We start from the raw sequence: 26,488 nt of genomic DNA on the forward strand, positions 1-26,488 counted from the left end.
ATTATTCAAAACTCCTGAGCCCAGGGTAGGCTTCTTTAATAGTGGACATATCACAGCCTGTTTCAAGGCTAAGATAACCACACTGTCTCTCAAGGAGGCATTAACTACTTCTTCGAACCAGTCAGCCAAGTCCCCTACCCCACAGGTAGGACAATGGTCAGACAAACAGGCCTCAAACATCCAAGGATCCTATCCACATCCTCAAAGTAAATAAAATGAAAAATGTCCCAAGCAGCTGGACAAGTTGGCAACCTGACACCACCTGACCCTGTTCCAGCTAATGTAGAGTCCCAGGTCTGTACAAATGTAAGTGATTTTATCTGTAAAGTATTTGGCAAAATAGTCATGCTGTTGCTGGGCTTGTGCATTTTACCATACTAATGATTGCCCCCATCTCAACCAAGAATATGTATACTAGTGTTCCACTTGAAACTGAGTTAAGATGTTTGTGTTGGAATGCCATTCACCTACAGTCAGAATTAACAAAGGAATATCTAAACACTTGCAGTTGTACTTTAAGCTAAATGTACCTTTAAGTTCAAAACTGACATTCTACTCAGAATGGTCCTAGAATCTTTGCTGTTGTATTTATTTTATTTTTATAATCTTCTCTGCAATTAAGAGCTCGAAGCAGTACAATGACATTTGTTAAAAATTAATACAAAGCATAATATATTCCATAACAATGCAATAAAACAGCAACCCCAGACTATGAAACTCTGCAGATAACATAAAATTACAGGTAGATATAATACACTGCAGAGAGGAAAGGCGACATAACATAGCCTGATCTCATCAGATCTTGGAAGCTAAGCAGGGTTGATACTTGCATAAGCAACCAACAAAGAAGACTCTGCATAGGAGGGCAAACCACCCCTGCTTCTCACTTGCCTTGAAAGCCCCTTGCTGGAGTCACTGTAAATTGGTTGTGACTTGATGGCATATACACATACAATATGCAGCAATTAGCTTCGCCTCACGACAAGAATATTAAGTGCTATGTTGTACTAAGCTCACATTAATGTATACCTACCTAGTTACTGTTCAGTACACATTCCAAAGGCACCCTTCTTCCTATGCATACTACCTAAATTGTAATCCCAGTTCCTGGCTATTTATTTACACACAATAAAATTATCTATTTCAGCAACTACTATAATGTGGCTTAGCCATGTCCCAACTAAAATTTGTCATTTGTAGTGTGAATTAAATGAAATAAATTTAAGGGATCATCATTGGCAGGAAGAATCTTCAGAAACTTTGTTTTCCATTATCAGCTGTTCACTGTTGAGATAAATGCATGTGTCTGAGGGCATGGAGCCGCTTCTGGTAAGCTGGTCTTCATCTGCTTCTAATGGAGGATATTTCTTTTTTTGAAGTTTTTTGTGTTTTCTTTTGACGCTGTGATCAAGGGATGCATAGCACATCTGACGCTCAGCTGTTGGCTGCAAAGAATTTTATTTGTATTATTATCTACTGTGACTGGCAGCAGCTCCAGAGTCTTGAGGGGGGTCTCAAGATCACCTGATACCTGATCCTTTTTTTGGAAATGCCAAGGACTGAACCTGAGATCTGCATGCAAAGCAGACACTCTACCTCGAGTTCATGTATGACCAAGATTCAGAACAAGAATACATGGGAAGTCAGAGATGACTTAATTCTTTGACCCTTCACCAACACATGCCATCCCACACCGTAATTGGCATTGGAAAGATAAAAAAGACAGGTCACATTTCTTCCCTTTCAAGTCTAATAATAGGAAGAGATCAATTTTGATGGGTCAAGCCATGCCGGATGGAAAGATGAAACTCTCTCCCCACTCCCCATGTACACCCAAACTGTGTTGACTGCAATTCTTAAAAAATGCTGTGAAATTTTGGTTACTCAGATGCCATTAATTTCAATGGCACTTAGATTTGTTTAGTGTAGGGGTATCCTGCATGTAGGAGGTTTGTGTGTCTGGGAGCATAATGAAAACAGGGGTATCTGGGTTCTGTTCAACTGGAAGTTTACTAGGTAACCTTTGCTGTAACCAAAAACCCGAGGAACCCACTCCAAGGAGACTCAAACATTCTATCTAGAATAAGCCAATATACCAAACAATATATTATTTCATAAAGTGCGAGTGCTGTAAGTGCAAAGTGATTTGTACATATATTTGACTATTCTTAATCAACCGGTCAATCATATGGGTAAAAGCCCCTGCTAAATAATTACTAGGTTCAACCAAAGCTCCATATAAGGTAAGTATATCAGGTAAGTCCAACAATATGAGTAATTTCACATAATATAGTCCTTTATATCGATATAATATCTTGTTCCTTTGTAGGCAATAAACCATTGTGAAGGACAGGATTTCATCCGACGGGAAGCAGTGATCTGGGAACGTTGGTAATGGTTGTGCTAGCAACTAAAGCATCCTGTTTCACAAAGCTTCTTCAAAAGCCATATTCAAATTGCATATCCATTCATAATAAATCATTCACATGCATTGGTGATATTTCTGGTAAAAAGGACTATATTATTTGAAATTACTCATATTGTTGGACTTACTTGATATACTTATCTTATACTGGAGTGTTGGTTGAACCTAACAATTATTTATCAGGGGCTTTTACACTAATGATTGACTGGTTGATTAAGAATAGTGAAATATATATACAAATCACTTTGCATGTATAGCGCTCGCACTTTATGAAATAATATATTGTTTGTTATATTGGCTTATTCTTGATAGAATTTTTTGGGTCTCCATGGAGTGGGTTCCTCAGGTTTTTGGATATATATTGGAGACTTCCCCTCTGGTTTTGTGGTTGACCTTTGTTGTAAGCCAAGCTCACATAACAAGTTATAAGGAATAAACTGCTATGATTTTTTTTTAAAAAAAATAGAAATTTAAGCTGAAAAGATTTCTCACTGACTTCTGTCTGAGGAGGAATTGCATTTGTATGTGTCAAAAGTCAATGGGATGTTTTGCTGAAGCTTCATATGTGCACCAGAGAATACATACAACTTTTCAGTTTGTATTCTGCTCATTTACTACACTTTTACCCAGCTTTCACTTGAAGGTTAGACCCTCATGTGGTACTCCATCCAGGCTTTTTACAAGGCTATATCCATTTAGCTGCAGCAACATTTTCTCATTTACTCTCCACAATTCACTGACAATGTCATTGACTGCTGATCAGGCATTAAACTTTGTCTTTATCTTTGCGTCCATGTCCTTTGCAACTCGTATATAATCCACTGTTAAGCCACGACTTCTGGTATAGTGTTGAAAACATAAGGTCTTGCTCTCCCACATCCCACCCTAGCAAAAATTCTAGTTCATGTTCATCTGTTCCTGTTGACTACTGCAACCTTTTCCTCTCTGGCCTTCTGTTATCACAACTCAGACCTTTCATCTCTATCCAGAATTCTGCCACCAAATTTTTAATGGCTAAGACCATGGAAAGGCATTCCTTAAAGCTCCTCCATCCCAAGTCCTGATGTTTAACCTTTAAAGGTATCCATTTCCCCTTTACCTCTTGACCCTCCTCTAGCTCTTCTATCTTCCACCTTAAACGTTTTTTCCTTTAACCCTGCTCACTTCCTACTAAAATTAAACCTATTTACGCCTAGCTGAGCTCAGCGCACATTCTTCCCGTTACCCTCACTTTCATTTCTTCTTCCCCTCTCTCTCTTGTATTTCTCAGTTTCAGATTCTCCCTTTCTCTCTCTAGCTGACTAATCTAACTCCAAAGCAGTATGCTTTAAGTTTCTGGCATTTAAATATCCCCATGCAACAATAGTTTCAAAATGTCTCTGAGTGGGGGGGAAAAGCAATTCTGTATCAATAGTAATACCTGTACTTCGTTGCTGGATATCTGAGAATGGGCGTTCATTTGTTCATAGTAACTTTCATCTGTAGAATGAAATTTTAAAAGTGAGTGATGTGATTTAAAAGTTCTGAACTAAACAGTTGATATAAAGTTATTTGGTATGGCAGTCCTTAATATGTGCTAAAACAAATATATACATTAAGGCCCTGGAGTATAAATTGAATATGCTCAATGCTCTGTAAGGTTGCAGTTAAAACTTTAAAAGAAAATAATTGTTTGCATACATATAAGGACAGCTGGGTCCCTTACAACCTTCTGCCCCATTTTGAAAGCAAGATACATGTAAGACGACAATATTTCCATTGCCCCAATAAGGAATGGATTCGTTTATTATACTAAATGGAAAGTCTTAAGAACAACTTACTTAGAAGAATATCTTGTTGGTGGTGATTGAGGTTGTCGTATACAGGACTTTCTTCAGTATAAAACTCTCTGTGGCTATGAAAAGAAGTTTTAAAAGCTGTAAATCATATAGGGGGCTTGCAGTGCAATCTTAAAATGAGTTACACCCTTCTAAGCCTGTTCACTTCAATGGACTCAGAATAGTATAGCTCTATTTAGGACTGTACTGTTAGTCATTAATCACTAAAAATATTTTAATGGAATAAAAATGCAATTTTTGAAAAGATTTTTTAAAAAAGATTTTAAAAGATTTTTTTAAAAAAAATTCAGATGTGCCACATTTTCAGTGTAATCCTAAACAGAATTGCACCTTTTTAAGCCCATAGACTCCAATGGAAGAGTGTAATTCTGCTTCTGATGGTACACCAAAGAAATTTCTTCAAGATGGTGGTGCTTGCTTGCTGTGATAACTGTGGACATCATCTGAGGAGGGGAAAAAAACTCCTCTGCTTTTATAAACATTGTTTTGTTCATAGCAAACTATGTGGATTTCTTAAACTACAACAGCCTGTATGTACTTTGCCCACTAAGTTGTTCCTGGTCAAGTACAGAGCAGGGGGAAGAGTGTTTGTGTGTGGGTGGCATTGCAATGGGAGGGAGAATAGACAGAAATCATGACCCACACTAAGAAAAGTTAAATCCCCTTAAGCCTGCAGAACTCGATATAGGCTGATTACAATTAATCCACAAAGATTTCTTTAATTGAAGTACTGTCCTGGAAATTGCTAACCCTGTTTTTAGAACATCATTAGTATTCTAAATAATAGGTGGCTTATTTTTCTTCCACTTTCCTGTTTTTGAATGAAAAACTAAGAATTTATCTAACAATAAATAGCAACTGATATGAGTTTGTATATCTAAGCATAAAGCAAGATTATCTGTTGTAACTGACTATATTAGCCTGAAGTAAGATGATAAACTGTGAAAACGTTTGCCCTACCTTGGATTGTATTCTGGAACATCTTTGCATGGTTTACCTGAGGAAAAGATGAACAAGTCAGAGACACTGAAAAAGGTATTTTAGAGCTTTGTGTGATTTATTATTGACTTTTTTTACATTGTTAAAAGATGCTGTCCTGAATTGCCTCTCTTCTAATGCTATTTCTGTCTAGAATATTCTGACAATCCCCTCTTGGAAGCTGAAGAGGAGCAAGTTTCCCTCAAATATTTCTTTCAGGAGAAAGCTAAACAAAAGTAGGAATGGGCCTTTCCCCCCTGTTTATCCTGCTCTTACGCTGCTTTTGTATCTTTGCTGCCTTCCTTGGATGAGGTTCTAGATTGTGAACTCTGTCTTTAATTCAGGGACCTGTACAGTTGTACTTTGTAAACATCATGCATACTTACGGCAACCAGCAGGAGACAGGGAGTCAGGAAGACATGGAGGGCAGCCATCAGCAGCAGTGTGACATCACTTATGGGAAAACCCAAGTTTTCCCTGGTAGTGATGTCAATCCTCTCTAGGAATCATCAAACCCTATGGCTTTACCACAGTTTCTGGTGATTCCTAGCGAGGCTTGATATTGATTTTTTAAAAAAAAATATTTCTCTCTCTGGCTGCTAGAGTGCCTGTGGGCACAAGGATTGGCAAATCTAACTATGTCCAGCGTTGCATCAAAAGACAGGTCTTTCCAGATACAGCTATACCATGGAGCAGCAGTTACAAGGCAACATTTAGATCAGCAGATCTGATCCTTTAGATATGCCATAGCCATCCTTCCATTCCAGTGAGCTTCTACAGAATAAGGCTCCCAATATATTATGACTCATATTAATTAATGCAAAATTTCATCTGAATTGCTTCCTTGGGCATCAACAAGTGTTAACCTGCACTGATTCTAATTTTTATGATTCATACTGTATCTTTTCCAATACTTTTGAAGGCATACATCCAGGAGTCTTGACCAATCAACTGTAGCAGTTGTAACAGGATGCTATTTTTAAATACCTATCATACAGATGTTTGCTTATGTGTAACCAAACCATAGTGCTTAATATTACATTTGAAATATTTTAAAAGGTTATGTGTGTGTGCAGGATAGATAAAGAGAAATGTGTTACATTTTCCTCCAAAACAATCAACTGATCTGGAGATTACCCATCATGCATCTGTATTTACAATTAATAATGCAGGTTATTACCACCACTTTATAAAGAGCTACACACCGAAAGGGTGGTAGATAAATCTTTTTCTCTCTTTAACCCACACTCCCACCCCGCCACACCTTATCCAATTAAGTGAACAAATGGGTGATTTCAGTGAGGGGTATCTAATCTCGATTGATGAGAGCACTGATATTAGAGCTTTTTTAAAAAAATCAATGCACTCTTTCTTGGTTGAACTGTCATACAGGGGGTAACCAAAGAGACTGGAACAAAAAAAATCAAGCACAACTAAAATGTAATAAAATAGATTTAAAACACCAGTATATAACTTCATCAATTAAAAATACATAAATTAGAGATAAAACATCTACAATATGGTTCAACATATAAGTACTAAAACATTGTATATATACATAATAAAATCACTCATACAAATGTATACTTGTACATTTAATCTCCATATGTACAGAACCAAAAAACAGACGTGTTTCGGTCCAGGTCCTTCCTCAGTGGTATATATATTCCATAAATAGCTCTCCATCAATGTAATAAATAAAAAATGCATGGCCTAGCACAAAATAGATACTGAGGTGTAATATAAAACAGCATGGAGTGAATTCATTGAAATTCTCCCAAAGAAAAGCATGAAATGCAATAGAGACAATGCATCCAGATAGGAATCGTTCTTTTGCCCATAAATCTCTTATAGCCAGGTCAAAAGTATACAGATTCAAGATGCATTGCTGAACATGGTCTCATTTCTGGTTGGTATTTGGCACTCTATCTTGATTCTGTATACTGTATACTTTTTTTTTTTTTTTTTGAAAAATTTTTTATTGGGTTAGAACATTTTTATTTTTACATTACAATCAATTTTCCCCTAATTTTTCGTTTCTAACCCCCTCCCTTTCCCCCCCTTTTGTTGACTTCCAACAGCTTTCCCACCCTCTGTCCCTTTTCCCTTACTTCTATTAAATTCCTCTGTCTAAAACAGATATACATTCTCCATTATATTAAGCAGTGCATCATTAACTCCTTTAATTATTATACACCCAAACTATACGTCTTTAGATAAACAATTTATCCCATTTTCCAGTTTTGAATAATTCTATATAAACCTATAAAAATATATAAACCATAAAAATTTCCCACATTTAAATCAAACAATTTGATTTATTCTCTATATATTACTCATTTCAACTTTTTATGGTAATTCTATATAACTCCTCAGATACTCAATCAATTTAACTCTTCTATACATTCAGTTTGGTGCATATAAATCTTGTCAAAGAAAGAAAATATTGTTAGTTAGTCAATCCTCATGTTTAAACCTTATCATTAATTATTCTCTATCAGTTGACCTATACATATCTATATATATCTCAATCAATTAATCTAACTGCTTATAAATTCACATTTCTCTTCCTCCCCCGGTAAAGTCACCCCTCTCTTTTATACTTTTATTATATTTCAGTAGTTCTCAAACTGCCACAGTTTTCCTCCCACCTCCCATTTCTTCTCCAGGTATTGTTTCAGCTTCTCCCAGTCTGTGTTGAACTGCCCTGAGTCCAGATCTCTCAGTTTTCTTGTCATCTTGTCCATTTCAGCCATATACAGCAATTTGTAGATCCAATCTTCAATAGTTGGTACTTCTTGTACTTTCCATTTCTGCGCATACAAAAGTCTAGCTGCTGCAGTCATATAAAAAATCAACGTCCTATGATGGGCTGGAATTCCCTCCATTCCCAAGTTTAGCAGCAGGAGTTCTGGGTTCTTATTTATTTGAAACTGTAAAATTTCACTCATTTCTCTTATTATTTCCCCCCAGAACTGCCTAGCTACCTCACACGACCACCACATATGATAGAGGGAGCCCTCATGTTTCTTACATTTCCAGCATTTATTAGAAGTATTCAAATTCCCTAGCGCAATCTTCTTTGGTGTCATGTACCAACGATAGATCATTTTGAAAATGTTCTCTTTAATATTGATACATGTCGTTGTCTTCATTGTAGTTTTCCACAAGTATTCCCATGCCTCCATTGTTATTTCTTTATTGAAATTTATAGCCCATTTCACCATCTGTGTTTTAACTATCTCATCCTCAGTATACCATTTCAGCAATACTTGGTATACCTTGGATATTCTTTTCTTGTCTTCTTTAAGAAGGGTCTGCTCTAGTTCCGAGTTCTCTGTTCGTATGCCCCCTTTTGCAAAGTCTGAGTTGTATAAGTCTCTAATCTGTCTATACTGAAACCAATCATAGTTAGGTGATAGTTCCTCTTGCGTCTTTATTCTAAGTTTAGATACTTCAATCTTAGTTATTTCTTTGTACGTTAAACATTGTTGTTCATTATCCACAGCTCTCGGATCTATCACCTCATATGGAACCACCCACAAGGGGGTTCCTTCTTGTAGGTAAGTTCTATACTTCTTCCAGATTGTAAATAGACTTCTCCTTACAAAATGATGCAGGAACATCGAGTTGACCTTTACTTTGTCATGCCATAGGTATGCGTGCCATCCAAAAATTTTTTTATATCCCTCTAGGGCTAATAGTTTCTTATTCTTTAATGTCATCCACTCTTTTAGCCAAACTAGGCAGATTGCATCATGGTAAAGTCTCAGATTGGGCAGTTGCATTCCGCCTCTCTCCTTTGCATCTTGTAAAACTTTTACTTTCACTCGAGGCTTCTTGCCTGCCCAAACAAAATCTGATATTTTCCTCTGCCATTTTTCAAATTGTTTAGAGTCTCTGATGATTGGTATTGTCTGTAACAAAAACATTACTCTTGGTAACACATTCATCTTAACTGCTGCAATCCTGCCCAACCATGACAGGTTCAATCTATTCCATTTGATCAAGTCTCTCTCTATCTGAGTCCATAATTTTTCATAATTATTCTTGAACAAATCTATATTTTTTGCAGTCAGCTCAACTCCCAAGTATTTCACCTTACTAGTTACTTCACAATCCGTTGTTTCCATTAACAATTGTTGTTTCTGCTTAGTCATGTTTTTGCATAATATCTTTGACTTCTTTTTGTTAATGAAGAAACCTGCCAAATCTCCAAACTCCTTGATCTTGTCTATCACTTTTGGCATGTTCTCCAGTGGGTCTTCTACAATTAACATTATGTCGTCTGCAAATGCTCTGACCTTATATGAATAGTCCTTTATTTTTATTCCTCGTATTTCCTCATCTTGTCGAATTTGTATCATCAGAATCTCCAATACTAAAATGAACAACAATGGAGATAACGGGCAACCTTGTCTTGTTCCTTTACTAATCGTCAATTTTTTGGTCAATTCATCATTCACTACAATTGCTGCAGTCTGGTCTCTATAGATTTCCTTGATTGCTCTGACGAATCTTTCTCCCAGTTGTAGCTTTTCCATAGTGGCAAACATAAAGTCCCAGTTTAAATTGTCAAACGCTTTTTCAGCGTCTACAAAGAAGAAACCAACCTCTTTGTCACAACGCTTGTCGTAGTATTCAATAGCATTGATCACTGTCCTTAAGTTGTCTCTTATTTGTCTGTCTGGCAAAAAGCCTGCTTGTTCCTCCTCTATGACTTCCGAGAGCCACCCCTTCAATCTCTCCGCCAATATCTTCGCAAAAATTTTATAGTCATTATTGAGTAGTGATATAGGCCTATAATTTTTCACGCTAGTCAGATCTTGGCCCTCTTTTGGGATCAATGATATATTCGCTTCGCTCCAAGTGTCTGGAATTCTTTGATCCCTAAAAACTCCGTTCATCACCTCTTTTAGGAATGGTGCCAGTTCATTGGCCATTGTCTTATAAAATTTAGCCGTAAGTCCATCTGGCCCTGGCGCCTTTCCTAGATTTGCGGATTGTATTGCCATATTTATTTCCTCATCAGTTACTTCACTGTTCAGCTTATTTCTCCAAGCTTCCGAGATCTCTGGAAGTTTGGTTTTCTCCAAATATGATGCTATTGATTCTTTGTTTACTTCTTTTTTATTATACAGCTTAGCGTAAAATTTATAAAAGGCTCTGCTAATGGTAGTCTGCTCCAAATACGTTTTGTTTTCTTCACAAATTTTATTTATTATTTTCTTTTCCCTTTTCTTCTTTAATTGCCATGCCAAATATTTCCCAGGTTTATTAGCACCCTCAAAAGCTTTTTGATTCAGTCTTTTAAGGTTCCACTCCAATTCTTTGTTACTCATTGCTGTTAACTGTTCTTGAAGAATTTTGATTTCCTGATGTATTTTCTTTTTCCCTGGTCTCTTTTTTAACTGTACTTCTTTGGCCTTTATTTTCTCCTCAATCTCTTGTCTTTTCTCCTCTTTCTTTTTCCTTGCTCTACCATTTAAGTCCATTAGTATGCCCCTTACAACCGCCTTGTACGCGTCCCAAACTTTACTGGTTGGTACTTCTTTATTCACGTTGTATTGTATAAAAAACTTAGTCTCTCTTCTCAGTGTTTCCATATTCTCACTTTCCTGTAACAGGTCCTCATTTATTCTCCAGGCTTTCCTTTTTCTCCTTTTTCCAAATTTCCACATAATTGGGTTGTGATCTGAGCCTACCATCGGCATTATTTCTACCTCCTTAGTCCATAGCGCTAAGTCCTTTGAGGCCCAGATCATATCAATTCTTGATAATGTAAGATGCCTTGCAGAATAAAAAGTAAACTGTTTGGTTTTAGGATATTCTCTCCTCCATACGTCTTCGAGAGTCTCTTGTTGAATCAACTCAAAAAAAAGCTTTGGCAATAGTCCTCTTTTCTTTTGTGCTTTTGTAGTCTTTTTGTCTAATTCCAAATCTGTCACTCCATTGAAATCTCCAGCAAGAATTATCTGGTCATATACAAGATCGTCTAGGTGCTTCCTTAAGTCCTCAAAGAAGCTTTCCTTTGCACCGTTAGGTGCATAAAGTCCGACTACCAACACTCTCTTTAAGTTCCAATTACATTCCACTGCTACAAATCTAGCTTCCACATCTCTCATAACAAATTTTGGCTGCAGCTCCTCTTTTATATACAACACCACTCCTCTTTTTTTCTTGTTGGAAGCCGCTACAAATTCTTTGCCCAATTTTCCAGATTTTAAATATTTTACATCCTGTTTTCTAATGTGGGTCTCCTGCAAACAAACAATATCACATTTTTGTTTTAGTAGCCAATGAAAAATATTTTTTCTCTTATTCGGTGAGTTTAGTCCATTTACATTCCAAGATAATACTTTACACTCCATATTCATGGTTTTGTTGGTAAGTCTTTTTCATTGTCCTTGATAAATCTCTCCATCTCCCGCTCAGATCTGATGCGTTTTTTTGCCCCTCCAAACTCAAAGGACACTCCTTCCGGTAACTCCCATCTGTATCTGATATTCATGTCCTTCAAAGTCTGAATTAGCACTCTATATTTTTTCCTGTCCAATAACACTGATCTGGGCAGTTCCTTCATTATAATAATCGTCTTGCCATCAATCTCCAATGGATCTTGAAATTGTTTGGTCACAATCCTCTCTTTCATATTTCTAGTTGTAAACTGCACAATCACATCCCTTGGTAGTTTCCTCTGGGTTGCAATTCTCGAGTTCACACGATACGCCACATCTAGGATAGCCACAATTTCCTCCTCCTCCTTCCCCAGGTAATCAGCCAACACCTCAGTCATCTGTTCTTGCGCTGACTTCCCTTCCACTTCTGGCAGACCGCGAAAACGAAGCTGCTTCTCCATGTGTTTAGTTTCTGCAACTGACATCCTCCCCTTCACCAGCCTCATCTCTGTTTGTTGCGTGTCTATTAAATTCTCCATCGCGTCTTCTACTGTTTTAACTCTCTGCTGCGTTCCTTGTAATTCACTGCTAATCGTTTCCACACCTTTTTTCACTTCTGACAGCTCCGACTTTACTGTCTGTGTAACTTCCTTGACCTCTTTAATAAGCTCCAATTTCGTGTCCTTAAGTTCTTTCATCATGTCTATAAGTTTTTTGTCCAAGTTTTCTATTGCCGATTGCCACTCTTTTTTCGACATCGTGGGGCTTGCTTTAGCTCGCTCCCACGAATCTGCTCTCTTCCTCAGCTCCGTGGCGTATAATTAAACGTTTTCCTTTTTTTTAAATGTCCCAATCTTTGCCAAAATTAATTTTTTATATCCAAAATGTCGGGCGTCTTTTCTCTATGGTTTCTCTATGTTATTATAATCCAAGATGGCCTACTTCCTCTTCCGCTGAAGCCACGACCCTTCCACTTTCAAAGATGGCGATTCCCCACTTCCTGTCCTTTGGCAAGGGCCGCTTCCCTCCAGCCACTCTATTGTTGTTACGCACTTCCTGTCTCCCGTCTTCCCACAGCAGGTCTCGCGATGGTGTCTTTTTCCCACAGCTCCAAAACCACAGGTATTCAAAACAATAGTCCGATTTTTGTAATAACTTCTTTAAACTTAGTCTCTTTTAAAATACAACTCCTGCCGAGTCTTCACCTCCTTTTCGCTAGTCTGTTGCAGTTTAAAAGTCTACTTTCTTTCCTCTCTGTTTTTGTCAATCTGTCCCGTTTCAAGAGATAGCGATCTTTACCTTCTCTCCAGCTTTCTCGGGTTGTAATCGCTGTTTCGATCTTAAATTCTCCTCTCGACTTCCCTCCCCGATCGAAGCTTGGGTATGTAGGTCTTATGCCAGCCGAATTGGCCCCAAAATTGCCGCAGAGATTATAGCCGACCCGTCGCAAGGTGGGACCTCAAGGATCGGGGGGGAGACTCCTTGTGTAGAGCCCCCCCTCGTCCGAGATCTAACTCACCCTAGGGTCTTGAGCGTTCTTTGCCTGCTCCCCGCCTGAGAGCAGTCGGCCGCGGGTTATTTTCACCCCTCCGGCCGGTTAAAATGGCAATCCGGTCAGCTCCACAAATGGAGCTGCGTTAGACCTCCATGAATCCCAAACCGGAAGTCTGTATACTGTATACTTTTGACCTGGCACTTTACATAAATTATCTGAGGCTGGATCCAACAATTTGCAACTGACAATCTTACTGCATCATGTAAATTTCCTGCGTTCCCTCTCTGCTATAGTGTCTAGAGACCCCCACCATGCTTCCTCTGGGGGCCAGGGAACCCCCTTTCAGCTATTGGGCAGGATGCAGTGTGAGAGTTTACAGTGGGACTGGGGAATTGGTGAAAACTGACACTCCCTTTGTAGAATCAAGTACCGTTGTGCTGTTGGAAATAGACAGTAGGATCCTTCCTGTAATCATTAAAGCAAGCATAAGCAGTCCCCATGTTGCAAAAAGGGAGTCAGATTTTCTCACTTAACATTGCCTCATGTGTTTATGGTATAAACCAGGGACTTCCTGATTTCTACCTCCATATCTCAGACACTATGCTATGCCAAAGAAAGTCTTAAAGATTTCGAAAGCTTCATCCTGATCATGCACTAAATACATTTTCAAGGCTTAGTTCTACTACTTCTTCCCACTTATACCATAGGTTTATCTAACACATCACTGTTCACTATTACTGGTCGTGGCTCTCACCCCTGCTCCCTAAGATCCCTTAATGCCTGGGAATGAACATTGCATTCAGAGTGTACTAGATGTTCCTTGCCTTATATCACTAACAGACTGGATATATATATGCCAATGTACACCATTTAAATTTTAAACAGATGGGATTAAGATTGGTAACTTTTTATCCTCTATAAACTACTTTGAGTGCTGTGTAATATAGCAGGATAGAAATAATCCAAATAAATGTAACTAGATTTATCTTTGCTCATTTCTATTCAATAACACTGAAAGAAAATGCAGGAGAATTGTGATTTTATCCTTGAGTTCCACTGATGTTTGAGATGATGTATATTTTAGGTATGATATCAAATAACTGAAGCTATTATTCCATTTGAAAAATATGATTTTGCAAAAATTCAGTTAAGGATAATATATAGGGTGCTCTGCAAGCTCATTTTCCATTATAACATTTCCTAACAATCATACTCAAAGCCCATATACTCAAAGTCTTTCTTACCTCGCTTCTTTTCTTGCAAGTAGTATGAAATATTTTTCACCAAGGAAATAATCATAACTGCCGTTATGAAAGCAAAACTTATCCAAACAGAGGTACATTCTGAATTTCCCATTTCTGCAACACAAATGTTCATGCATATTTTTAACAAACGAGCATTTTAATGTCAATGAGTTCAATTTCATGTACATTTAAACCCATTTGGGCCCATCACACACACCTAACAGGGTTATTGTGATTCACATGGAGGAGTGAATGATGTAAGTCACTTTCTGTTGACATCTGGGAAAAAGCAAGATATAAATAAATAAATAAAATATACCGAGCTGAAGCCAGTCATCTGAACAGGGTCTCCTGCAGGTGCCACCCTGCACATGGCTGAAATCAACAGCAGCCTGTACACGGGCTTTCTCTGTGGTGGCCCCTACCCTGTGGAACAGCCTGCCTGAGAAGGTCAGGAGAGCCCCCCCCCTCCTAGCTTTCTACAAATGATGAAAAAATTGAGTTATTCAAAAAGCCTTTTGTATCGTAGGGAGGGGGTCTTAGTTGCTCCGCTAATGAGTTAGGGTCCAGGGACCACCTGGACCACCTGGATTTCACCACTATGTTGCTTTACGTACCACTATGTTCCCTTACGTATTATCTGTTGCTTGAAATATGTGCTCCTGTGTCAGCCCTAGAATTGCTTATGTTCTGTTTCAGCATTTCTTCAACTCTGTATTGGATTCTTGCTAATGTTATGTCTTTGGAAACTTGTATTTAGTTACCCTATTATATTGTTTAATTATGAAATTATACTGACTGACTGTACTCATCTCACACTGTGTAATCCGCCTTGAGTCTCAGTGAGAAAGGCGGGACTATACATAAACAAACAAATAAATAAATAAATAAATATTGCTAGATGGGGTTGCCAAACTTTCAGTTTCAGTATTAAAAAAATGAAAATAAAATTAGTGATTTCATCCTAATGTATAGAGACTTTTGCAAATGCTTAGAATTGTCCTGCAGATCACTAAGCCAAAGTGTCTGTGAATGTAACTGTCTAACCTGTTAGCATCAAATACCTACAACTTTAACAGGAAGAGTTATTTTTCATTTAAGAGTTGTTTATACTCATTTGTTTAAAAAATCCTGTCCTCAACTCATAGTTGACTTATTGCAAACCTTGGTGGGGTTTTCATGGCAAGAGACTAACAAAAGTGGTTTGCCATCTCAACAACATCCACCTGAACATACAATTCACAATGGAGAAAGAAATCGAGGGAAAACTCCCATTCCTGGATTCCTTGGTCATCCGCAAAGCAAACTTTCAGTTAGGTCACAAGGTCTACAGGAAACCAACTCACACTGATCGGTACTTACACAAAAACTCCAATCACCACCCCCGACAGAAAAGAGGCATAATGAAAACATTAGTGGATCGTGCAAGACGGATATCTGAGCCACACTTTCTCAATGAGGAAATTAATCATCTAAACCACGCACTTCAGGCAAATGGCTACTCCAGAAATGAAATCCGAAGAGCAATCAAACCCAGGATGAATCAAACAACCAAGGAAAAACAGTCTCCTACAGGAAAAGTGTTTTTGCCATATATCAAAGGAATTACTGATCAGATGGGAAAGCTTATGAAAAAGCATAACCTTCAAGCAGTATTCAGACCCACCCGAAAAATACAACAGATGCTATGATCAGCAAAAGACAGTAGAGACCCCCTCACCTCTGCAGGAGTATACTGTATACCCTGCAGCTGTGGACAAGTTTACATCGGGACCACAAAGCGTAGCATCCAGACAAGAATAAAAGAACATGAAAGACACTGCAGACTTGGACAACCTGAAAAATCAGCAGTGGCTGAACATAGCCTAACTCAAACAGGGCACAGTATCTTATTCCAGGACACCAAAATACTGGACAACACTTCCAACTACTTTGTCAGACTGCACAGAAAAGCCATTGAAATTCACAAGCATAAGCAAAACTTCAACAGGAAAGAAGAAACCTTAAGAATGAACAGAGCATGGTTTCCAGTTCTGAAAAACACCAGGCTAACAAAACACTCTATACCCGACAATAGCCCTGCAGAGAAGATTAGCACATCAAGCACCAATCCATATGCAAAAGAACCTCCTCAGGATACAGTGAAGCCTCCCGCCAGTAGCATTCCACACCCGGGGAAACTCTTACAGGATGACTCAGCTCAACCCCACCCCTCCTGAGTAGATATAAATGACCCGCCAACATCTTTTCCACATTGTGACACTGAGAGATCTCTGTCTTTTGGTGCTACACCTCTGAAGATGCCAGCCACAGCTGCTGGCGAAACGTCAGGAACTACAATGCCAAGACCACGGCAATACAGCCCAGAAAACCCACAACAACCATCGTTCTCCGGCCGTGAAAGCCTTCGACAATACAATCTCATCGGTTTCAGGAGGAAAATCTGCCCCTCATTGGGGGGTGGGCGGACACGTTATAACAGTATTCAGTGTAACATTTACAGGGCTACTGTTTGCATTATATGAATGTTGACTAGTAATGCTAGTTGGTGGTGTTAAGTTGGTGGCAAGACAAACTACTCTGGTACACGGAGCATTCCTCCAGCAGGAGAAGTTGCATCCAGGGAAGGCTCCATCATCAGCAGAAAAGAGCCACAGGATCCAGCCCAATTTTAAAAAGCTTTGCAAACTATACAGAGAGCATTGAGACATTCAACAATGTGATATTCAGTGTGAAAGTTTGAAGTATACCTTATTTCTGCAGTTTTCTGCAATATGTGGATGTTTTATTAAATCATGGTATAAATGTTATTAAATATCTAAATAAATAAAATATTTAGAAAACATATATGCTGCCTCTCCAAAAGACACGCTTCGGGCACCTAAAACCTTTCCTTTCCTAAAACATAAGTTGTCCTGAAGAGTGGTATATAAATTGAATGTTGTTATTGTTGTTGTTATTTCTTTTCTTTATTAGCTCATTTGACCATAAGTCTCAAGCTCATAGGCTTATGACATACATATCCACAATTTAAAACAACATACAGCGATACATAACCAGATAAAACAGAATACAAAACACTACAGGATAATCATCATCATCATCTTGATGGGATACAAGACCATAGATAATATATATAATTACATATAATTACATAAAATATATAAATATGTAAAATTTATAAAACTAATGTATTAAAATATATAAAACTAGAATGGGGAAAAATATAAATACAGACTACTCCTATTCAGAACCTCGAATTAAATTTAGTTTAGTCTAAATCTAATAACGCTACGTTCAATCTTGTGAATAACCCCTCAGTTCTTTAACTAATACAAATACCATTTCAAATGCCGTTTAAGGGAGATAGCTATTGTTAGATATTTTACCACATAGCACATTAGCTCTTGATCAGAATCTGCCAGCAATACAACTAAAACAATAAAACAAGAGCATTCAAAATAGTCCATTATTAAAAAAGTCAAAGCCAACTAAGCTGTACAGCTTGAAGGGTGTTATAGTAATCAACAGTATGCTTGCTATAACACTGGACATAATGGTTTTCATCTGGCAGAATTAGTGCAGAGCAATAGAGAAGAGCTTGATCTATGAGGTAGAAGCCCCACTTTTAAAATCTCAGTTCAGTCATGAATTTACTTCCTTTAAGCAAACTACTATCTCCCCTTCGCTGGCCCTCCCCTGATGTTACTGTTGAAATAATGCTACCAGCCTTATAAGGTTGTTGTAAAGATTACTGAGCTCATGTATAAGAAGCCCTTTTTTAAAAGCTACATCTAAATGGTATTATTATTATTGATATCTGAAAATATTTTAGAAACTATTTAAAAGGTATACATGTCAAAACCTTATCCAAGTATACAGTATTTCCCATGCTCTATGTAATTTATTGACAGTCTCTAATTCAACATTCTGTGATCATAACAATAAGCAATAACAAAATACGATAGGGGAGATTTCATTATGTATGTTGAGCTAAATAATAATCATAATTTATATTGATGAAATCAATGGGAGAGTTTTTGGAGCAGTATTAAGGTTCCACTTAATAGTTGCTACCAAGGTTTACCATTTTCTGTTTGTTTCCGTATATTTTAAAGTATATATTTTATATTTTCTTTATGGTGCTTCTTCTTTATAACATATCGCTTAAGCTGATCTCTGTCCTTCTAGAATTTTTGTTAGGGTGTAATCTTAAGAACCACTGAGACCAATAACTAAATTCATACCAACTGCATTGCCATCCACCCAGAACCAATCATGAATAGTTACTGTTATGTGAATGCATATGTCTGTGTTTTGGACAATCCATGCCACTGAGAACTCTCAGTGCCGTTCAAAGCAGGTAAATCGGCTTAGAAGGAAGACATTGCTTAGGGGTGCATTCTCTGTAGTTAGGTGGATATCACCCCAACTAGTGTGGCAGGAGTAATGGTTCTAGATTCCATACAGGCACTCAAGCCTTATAAATCTGTGCACAAGAGAGGTTTTTGGAAGGCTTCTTTCACATTACACTGAGAAATTTGACCCAATTTACACAATTACATACTTAATATATGTCTATAGTCAATTTCTGGTTATGTCTCTGTCTACATTTGTAAAACAGGAGCAGGAAAATGTCATGTTGGAAACATCCCTTCACAGGGAAAGGCCAAGCCTTGAAAGTCTGATTGTTTTCAGAAGCTGTTTGAACATCATCCTTCCTTATTTCCACCATTTTGTGTTCAGCTTTTTTTTTTAAAAAAGAGAGAAACTCTATTTATGTAAGGACCCATTTTGCCAAATCATTTAAATGAAAACACACGAATGCCATCTGAGTGGTCTGTTTGTGTAATGGTTCTTTTGCCAAAGGCTCACCTGATGATTAAAGGAGGAAGAGGTAAATAGAGGCAGGGAGATGGTGCTGCTCCCTGCTTTATGGATAAAATGGGCTAAAAGGAGGTTTACACAAGCAGCGGATGCAAAATTAACTAAAACAAACAGAAGATAACTGTTCCAGAGCATTCAAGAGGTACCATGACCAATAATATACCAGGACTCGTACTAGTGAAGATATCATCATGAGGTACTTAGACATGTCATATAAAGTAGTGTGAATAACAGACACTGATCCAATTGGTAATCACAGAGAATTGCATGAAAAAGGCCTGTCTGTTAGGATTAAAAGAACTTTGTGTGGAATTGTCTTGAGAGAAGGGGTAGGAGGGCAAGGTGTTCTGAACCTCTTAGGAAGTTGAGCTTTTTAAATTATAAAATTAACACTAGGAGATATGTTTTTTACCTTAATCAATCCATGCCAAGACAATCTAGGAAGAAGCTGCAGGCCTTTAATTCTGCCTGTATTTATAATCCCCCCTCAATTAATAAGGGACATAAATAAAGTCCAGCACCACTGACCCAAAACCAAAGCTATTAAGTGAGTGAATAATCTTGAAACAATATAAACTAAACAGTCATCTTTATGCCCTTTCAAGACAGATTCAAATCTCTGAAAAGAGGTTTTTAACTAGCGATTAATTAGAACTGTTAATTGGGTTTTAAATATTCAGCGTGCATGCTTCAAAGGGGGAAAGGCATAGGATAAAACTGAATATCCCTTAAATGTGGCCGCAATATAAAATACAAATATTTCTTTTCTAAGAGGTCATAGGGGAAGTCCTCCCCCTTCAGTAGATATTATCTAAAGTTGTTGAGACTGATAAAAATGACTAATTATCTGGAATATTATTAACATAAAGTTAAGCCTTCAGGAAGACAACCTCAATATACACACCCAGAATTACTAGATAGAAGAAAGGAACCTACCTGCGAGGGAAATGGGGTTCAGAGCTGAGAGAGTCACAGGGCTTGTGCTTCTTGACCCAACTTTGAGTTGATCTGGGGACTTAAACTGCACTTTAAATGTCTGCAGTTACAAACAGGAAACAAGGTAGACGAGGCTTCAATAACCACCATGGGATCAGAGCTGAGACTTTCTTCTTCTCTGTAAGGAAGAAGAGATGAGATAGAAGAGTTATGCTTTGAAGAATGACACTGAAAAGCCACCTCCAATCCAAGCACTCTTGTATGGAACCTTTCAATGACAATTCAAAGATGCATGATTATGAAGAACTCCAGAACAGATGTATTGCACGATGAGGCCTAACACTGTCTACATATTAGGAATTAACACTCAGAAGGATTTTTGTAATCTAATTCCCATCATGAACTACAAAATGCAAATTTTTGAGAACTGCAGGTCCTTGTTTAGGCAGCAATGGAACACCTCAATGGGCTTCACATATCACTGTTAGTATTTACTAGGGATGGGCACAAACAGAAAAAAAAGGAACATGATGTTCGTTGTTCGTTGCCATCCATGAACAACCATGAACATGGCCCTGTTCATGAACATGTTCATGGTTGGATGTTCGTGGGGGCCAGCAGGCTCTCCTCCAGCCATCATCCAAGTCAAGATCCCTACTGCACCACTCCCAGAAACCTGACCTGAGCAGGCACCAGGAAAGGTACCAATAATAAATAATAGCTTGGCACAGAGCCTTGCAGCAGCCCTGGAACTTGAAGGGGTAGATCCCTATCCCACCACACACAAAGGAAATTCAAGCTCCAATGCGCTCTCTCTATCAAAATGCCAACAGCAGCTGTCTCTCTGCTGTCTGCAAAGTCAGAGCTGGGAGCCCCCCTCCCCCCCTGCTCTTTGCTCCCTTGTAACAAATTTGGAGCTCCACACTTGAAAGGAAGACCTGCCTAACAAGCTAAATTGGGCTTAGATTGGGGTTTCCAGGGCAACAGCAGGCGTTCAGACAGAGTTCAGACAATCCCTGCCTAAGTTGCCAAGGTAATTGATTGCAGGTACCAGACTGTCTGGCTTGATGAACAGCAAGGAACAGCAACAAAGGAGGCTTGCAACGACCACCTGTTTGTTTAGAATGAGGCCTCATAAACAGCTTGTTCACAAACAGCAGATTGGGCTGTTCGTGGCTTATTTTGTTTGTATTGCTGTTTGTGTCCGTCTCTAGTATTTACTAGCGACGTCCTCATCATTATGATGAATGAGTGGGTGGCTGGGAGAATAGAAATAGTGCAATACATTGTAGGAAATTACAAGTCAGGAGCATGCTGTGCATCTCTGCACATAAAGACACAAGGTGGATGGAGCCAATCATTTTATTCATTTATTTACACATGAACACATGAAGCTGCCTTATACTGAATCAGATCATTGATCTCTCAGGGTACAGGAGGGCTACTTAGAGTGGCAGGAGATCTCCAGGATTTCCTGTAAACATCTTTCACATTACCTATTACCTGATCCTTTTAACTGAAGATGGCAGTGATTGAACCTGAGAGCTTCTGCCTTCCTAGAAGATGCTGTACCACTGAACCACAAACTCTCGCCAATTATTTCATTATTTATTTTATTGACTCCTCGTTTACTTCTTTTACAGTCCAATTTTTCCAGGGAGACTCAAGGAGGATTAAAGAGTTGGAAGCCAATACAATAAAACAATATTGCATTGTTGTTTGAATTATGCTGGTTTATTGCATTGTTTTAGTGTGTTGTAATACATGGGCATTTCCAGTGATTCCTAGAGGTGTGATGTAATTTCTGGCTTCCCCTTGAAGTGATGTCAATGCCACACACACCCCAGGTCCCTGACACCGCCCCCCCCCCCCCATTATCCCTTTGGTTGCCAGACTGTGCCTGAAAAACCTACATAAAGGAAAACAAATAATGGATTATAATAAAACCCAGTATTGCAATATGCAATAAAACAGCGTGATACACACAATAAGCAATACAAGAATAAAAGAATACTTTTTCACAGACTGTTGGAATTCTGTTCCCTTTATAAAAATGCCCTAATGAACAATTTTGTTTTACTACAACCAATTTCCTTAATGAAGATGACTTCCTCAACAATTACAACTCTATAAAATGCCAAGCTGAACAATCCTGTTTTACCCATTCTACAGAACTGAATGTCTGAGAGAGGTGTGTGAACATTGCCAAAACCTATAATGCTTGCCAATTGCAATAGTTTGTTTTCACTGTGACTTTAGAACCTATTTACACATGCTGAAGGGCCATAAAATATTAAGGTCCCTGAAACTGCAGATTCCAATAATATGCTGTTTTATGCAATCTATGCTACTGTATCATGTTATGCCACTAAGAGCACCAATATTGGAGCTGGAACTTAGTGAAGGTAGAGTAGAACTCTAATTGGGTTCCTAAGCTCCTTTTGGCCACAGCCCTGCCCCCTGCAATATATAACTTTCTAAGAGAAAAAGAGGTAATGCAAATTTAAATATATCCACTGAAGTCAACAGAGAGCAAAAGAGCACTGCCCCTCCTTCTCTGTGTTGGCTCCACCTATACAGGCATAAAGCATAAGATTTTGTGTGTTGACTAATTCTACAGCCAGTCACAGCAAACCAACATGGTTACTCCTGTCAGGAAAGCTGTATTTCAGCTAAAAAGGTTAAAATGGGTTTATATCACCCTGCCCTGCATGGCACAGATCACATAAACAGAAAACCTTATCAACAGGAATGATGTCTGAAAGTCACTTTGCACAAACAGCAAACATCTTGGACTCATAACAAATATTGGAATATCACATTATTAACAGGTGTCTCCTCAGAATGCTTACAGAACCCACATCAGGAGTCTATACTAGACATGGCCATGAATGGGGGAAAAACCCTGAACACCCTGTTTGTCGTTCGTTGCCATCCAAAAACAACAAACAATGAACATAGATGAACATGAACTGTTACTGGACCAGAACCCCCCCAACCCCCCCACTTAGCCCCCCTTCCCTCAAACCCACTTACCTGGCCCTTTAAAGTTCCCTTTAAACTATCAGCTGGCAGGCAGCAGGGCCCTGTCCTGGCAAAAACAGCAATGTCTGCTGGCAGCTACTTTGAGGGGTTACCAATTGATGTTCCCAATGTCCAATACCCACAAAATTTGCAAGGGACATAGTCCTTAATGTCCTCTGAAGACCAACCAAGTTTCAGAGAGATACCACCCCGGGAAAGGCATGATCCCCAGGTCCCCCCGTTGGCTATTATTTTCTCTTCACAGTGGCAAAAACTGGAGTTTCTGCTGGAAGTAGTTGGAAGGGTTAAAGCCAGAAGGAGTTCAGACAGAGTTCAGTCCCTTCCTCCAGTTGCCAAGGGGATTGATTGCAGGTGACAGACTGTCTGGCTTGACGAATGGCTGCCGAAGGCAACGAAGGAGGCTTGCAATTACCACCTGTTCGTTTAGGATGGGGCATCATGAACAGCTTGATTGTGAACAGCAGATTGGGCTGTTCGTGGTTTTTTTCTGTTCGTAATGCTGTTCATGCCCATGTCTAGTCTATACACATACACCCAATTTCACTCATACACCTGGGGATGCAAGGTCATATCCGACACAAATAAGAAGGGGGGAAGAACTCCTGACTCAAAAATTTATTTATTTATTTATTTATTTATTTATTTATTTATTTATTTATTTATTTATTTATTTATTTATTTATTTATTTATTTAAAACATTTATTAGCTGCCTTTCCTTCAAAAGTACTCAAGGTGGCTTACACTGTAAAATATAAACATAGATATATTTTAAAAAACAGGTAAAACAGTTAAAATATATTCAAAAGCTGACCTAAATAAAAGTCTTCAGCTGCATCCTGAAGCTTGAGGTCAGAAGCACCTCCACGAGGAGATTGTTTCACAATTATGGGACAGTCACCAAGGCCCTCTTCCATGTACCCACCAAACAGTCTTGTTTAAAATACAACCAGCACCTTGAATTTGGCTTGGAAGTGAATCAGTAGCCAGTGTAGTTGCTGTAATTTGGGGGTCACGTATTCCCAATAGCTGGCCCCAACCAGCAGTCTAGCTGCAGCATTCTGCATTAGCTGCAGCTTCCAAATCATCTTCAAGGGGAGCCCCAAGTAGAGCATACTGCAATAGTTCAGTAAAAGGCATGGATCACTGTGGCTAGATCTGACTGAATCGGGAATGGACACTGTTGATGCATCAGCCAAAGCTGGGCAAACATATTCCCAGCCACTACAACCTCCTGGCTTTCTAAGGTGACTGCTGTATTGAGCTGTACTCCTAAACTGGGAAAATGTAACAGCTACAAATGTCTCCAGTGTTTCCCTTGTCAGTTCTATGTATGTACTGCAAAGAAAGAGGTGGCTCTGTTAACTATTATGTTCTACATACAAGTAAACTATTATCAGGCTCTGGTGAAGGCAACACAGAGCACAGCTACCATTATCAGTGGCATTCGATTATTTCGCCTGTGACCTTTATCAAATATAGTACAGCTGTTTTTTTAAAGCTAACCCACACTCCAGTTCGAACCAATCACTTCATAGTAATGTATTGTCTGGCCCTCACTGCTGTTTGGATTTCAGCATGCTGGTAGAGCATACATGAATTAACAGTTCTTCATGCAAAAAAAGAAAAGTTCCTTATATTTTTGAACCAAATATAGTTCACAAGAGCCACTGGCCCATTGCAGCTTCCTATTTGCACTCCTCTTGGAAATTCCAAAAGGCCATTGTAGGCAGCCGTTTATATCTTCTATATAACAGCTACCAGCCATAAGCAAAATTGGTATTATCTTTACATTTTTCCTTCAGTATCTGAAATATAATAATTTGATATTTTTTTAAAACTCACAAATTCTCCCACAGATACACCATTTAATTTTAGCAATACATTACAAATCAATAACGTGCCAAACTGTGAGGTTATCATCAGTAAGAGGAAATTTCCCCATGGATGCTGTTATTCAAATAAACAACTAAAATTCATTGATGAACAATAGTCCATCCAGTTTGGGGCAGTATAGAAAAGAAAAGACTTCGGGGGGGGGGGCATGATAGAGATTTGTAAAATTATACATGGTATAGAGAAAGTGATTAAAAATGCCCTCTCTCTCTCTCTCTCACACACACACACACACACACACACGTGTATGCACACACACAATCATAGGCACCCAATGAAGCTGATGTGCTGTAAATTCAGAACCTATAAAAGAAAATACATCTTCTTACAATACATAATTAACTTGTTAACTTCATTGCCACAGGATGTTGCGGTAACTAACTACTACAGTAAGTGGGATTAACGGAATTAAACAAATGCACTGAAGATAGGTTCATCGCTGGTGATTAGCCATCATGGCTAAACAGAATCTTCATATTCAAACAAACTAGTAGCTGGGAAACAAAACAAAGGAAAGCACAGGTCTCTGTCCCCTGCTTGTGAGCTTTCAAGGCAAACTGGTTGAATAGTATAAAAAACAGGATACTGGACCAGACAGACAATTGGTCAGATCCAGCAGGGCTTTTCTTACATTCTTATAAAGATAACAAGTGCTTTGTTAGAAGAGGTATTCTCCTTTCTGTTATACAAACAGGAAGAAATGCCTCTTCTAAGATGATGATTGCTAAAATGGTTGCTGTGTGTGTGTGTCATCTGTTAACAATGAAAGTATGTTTTCATATTTCACTGAGTAATCAAATCTACTAAAAAAAATTCACTGGTTAAGATTTTGGTTGAAGCATTCCTAGATATTAGCCATCAGTTTAAATGAGTTTAAGTTGTACACAGCAAAACTTGAAGAGAAAAAAAAAGTTTGTGTTAAAACATTAAACTTACTGTCACCTGCCTCTGAAAGATTTGTTCGTATTATAAACAGCATCACAGACTTCCTGTGGAGAAACCACTATGTTTTTTCCAGAGCTTTGAACAATGCTTTCAGGCTTCTAAGTAATTTTGCACGCATACATTTTCCAGTGAGAGAAATCTCTTTTGTCACAAAGGACTTTGGTTGGACTATAGAGGCAACTCAGACAAACAGATTTCACACTAGATAACAGAGACAACCCAGATAATATAATGCCTACTTTTGAAGCAGGGGTGTTCTCAAGAGATGATAAAGGGGAATATCCCCTGGAGGCCATAACTCAACTGCTACCTCCCTGTTTTTCCCAGCAGTAAAAATCTCTATCTCAATCTATCTCTATCAGCTCTGCAAACAACTACAGACTAACACGGCTAACTCCTCTGG

General features: G+C 38.4%; 1 protein-coding gene across 1 annotated transcript; it reads right to left on the reverse strand.

Moving 5' to 3' along the window:
* Positions 1–615: 615 nt before the first annotated feature.
* LOC129326645 (T-cell receptor-associated transmembrane adapter 1) lies at positions 616–20,274 on the reverse strand. The gene is made up of 6 exons (XM_054974930.1): positions 20,202–20,274; positions 14,379–14,492; positions 5,224–5,260; positions 4,246–4,319; positions 3,846–3,904; positions 616–1,445 (listed from the first exon to the last, which is right to left on the reverse strand). Exons 2-6 carry the CDS (start codon positions 14,488–14,490, stop codon positions 1,233–1,235), a joined length of 495 nt encoding a protein of 164 aa, XP_054830905.1. The 5' UTR covers positions 14,491–14,492; positions 20,202–20,274; the 3' UTR covers positions 616–1,232.
* Between the last annotated feature and the right edge of the window lie 6,214 nt (positions 20,275–26,488).

Source organism: Eublepharis macularius, chromosome 3 (genome assembly GCF_028583425.1).
Source record: "Eublepharis macularius isolate TG4126 chromosome 3, MPM_Emac_v1.0, whole genome shotgun sequence".
Classification (NCBI taxonomy): Eukaryota; Metazoa; Chordata; class Lepidosauria; order Squamata; family Eublepharidae; genus Eublepharis; species Eublepharis macularius.

Excerpts from the sequence above, each read along its gene's own strand:
- LOC129326645 (XM_054974930.1), bottom strand. The coding sequence starts at position 14,490 with ATGGGAAATTCAGAATGTACCTCTGTTTGGATAAGTTTTGCTTTCATA. Across the intron at positions 5,261-14,378 it reads CTTGCAAGAAAAGAAGCGAG|GTAAACCATGCAAAGATGTT; the intron begins GTAAGAAAGACT and ends TCTTTTCCTCAG. Across the intron at positions 4,320-5,223 it reads GTTCCAGAATACAATCCAAG|CCACAGAGAGTTTTATACTG; the intron begins GTAGGGCAAACG and ends TTCTTTTCATAG.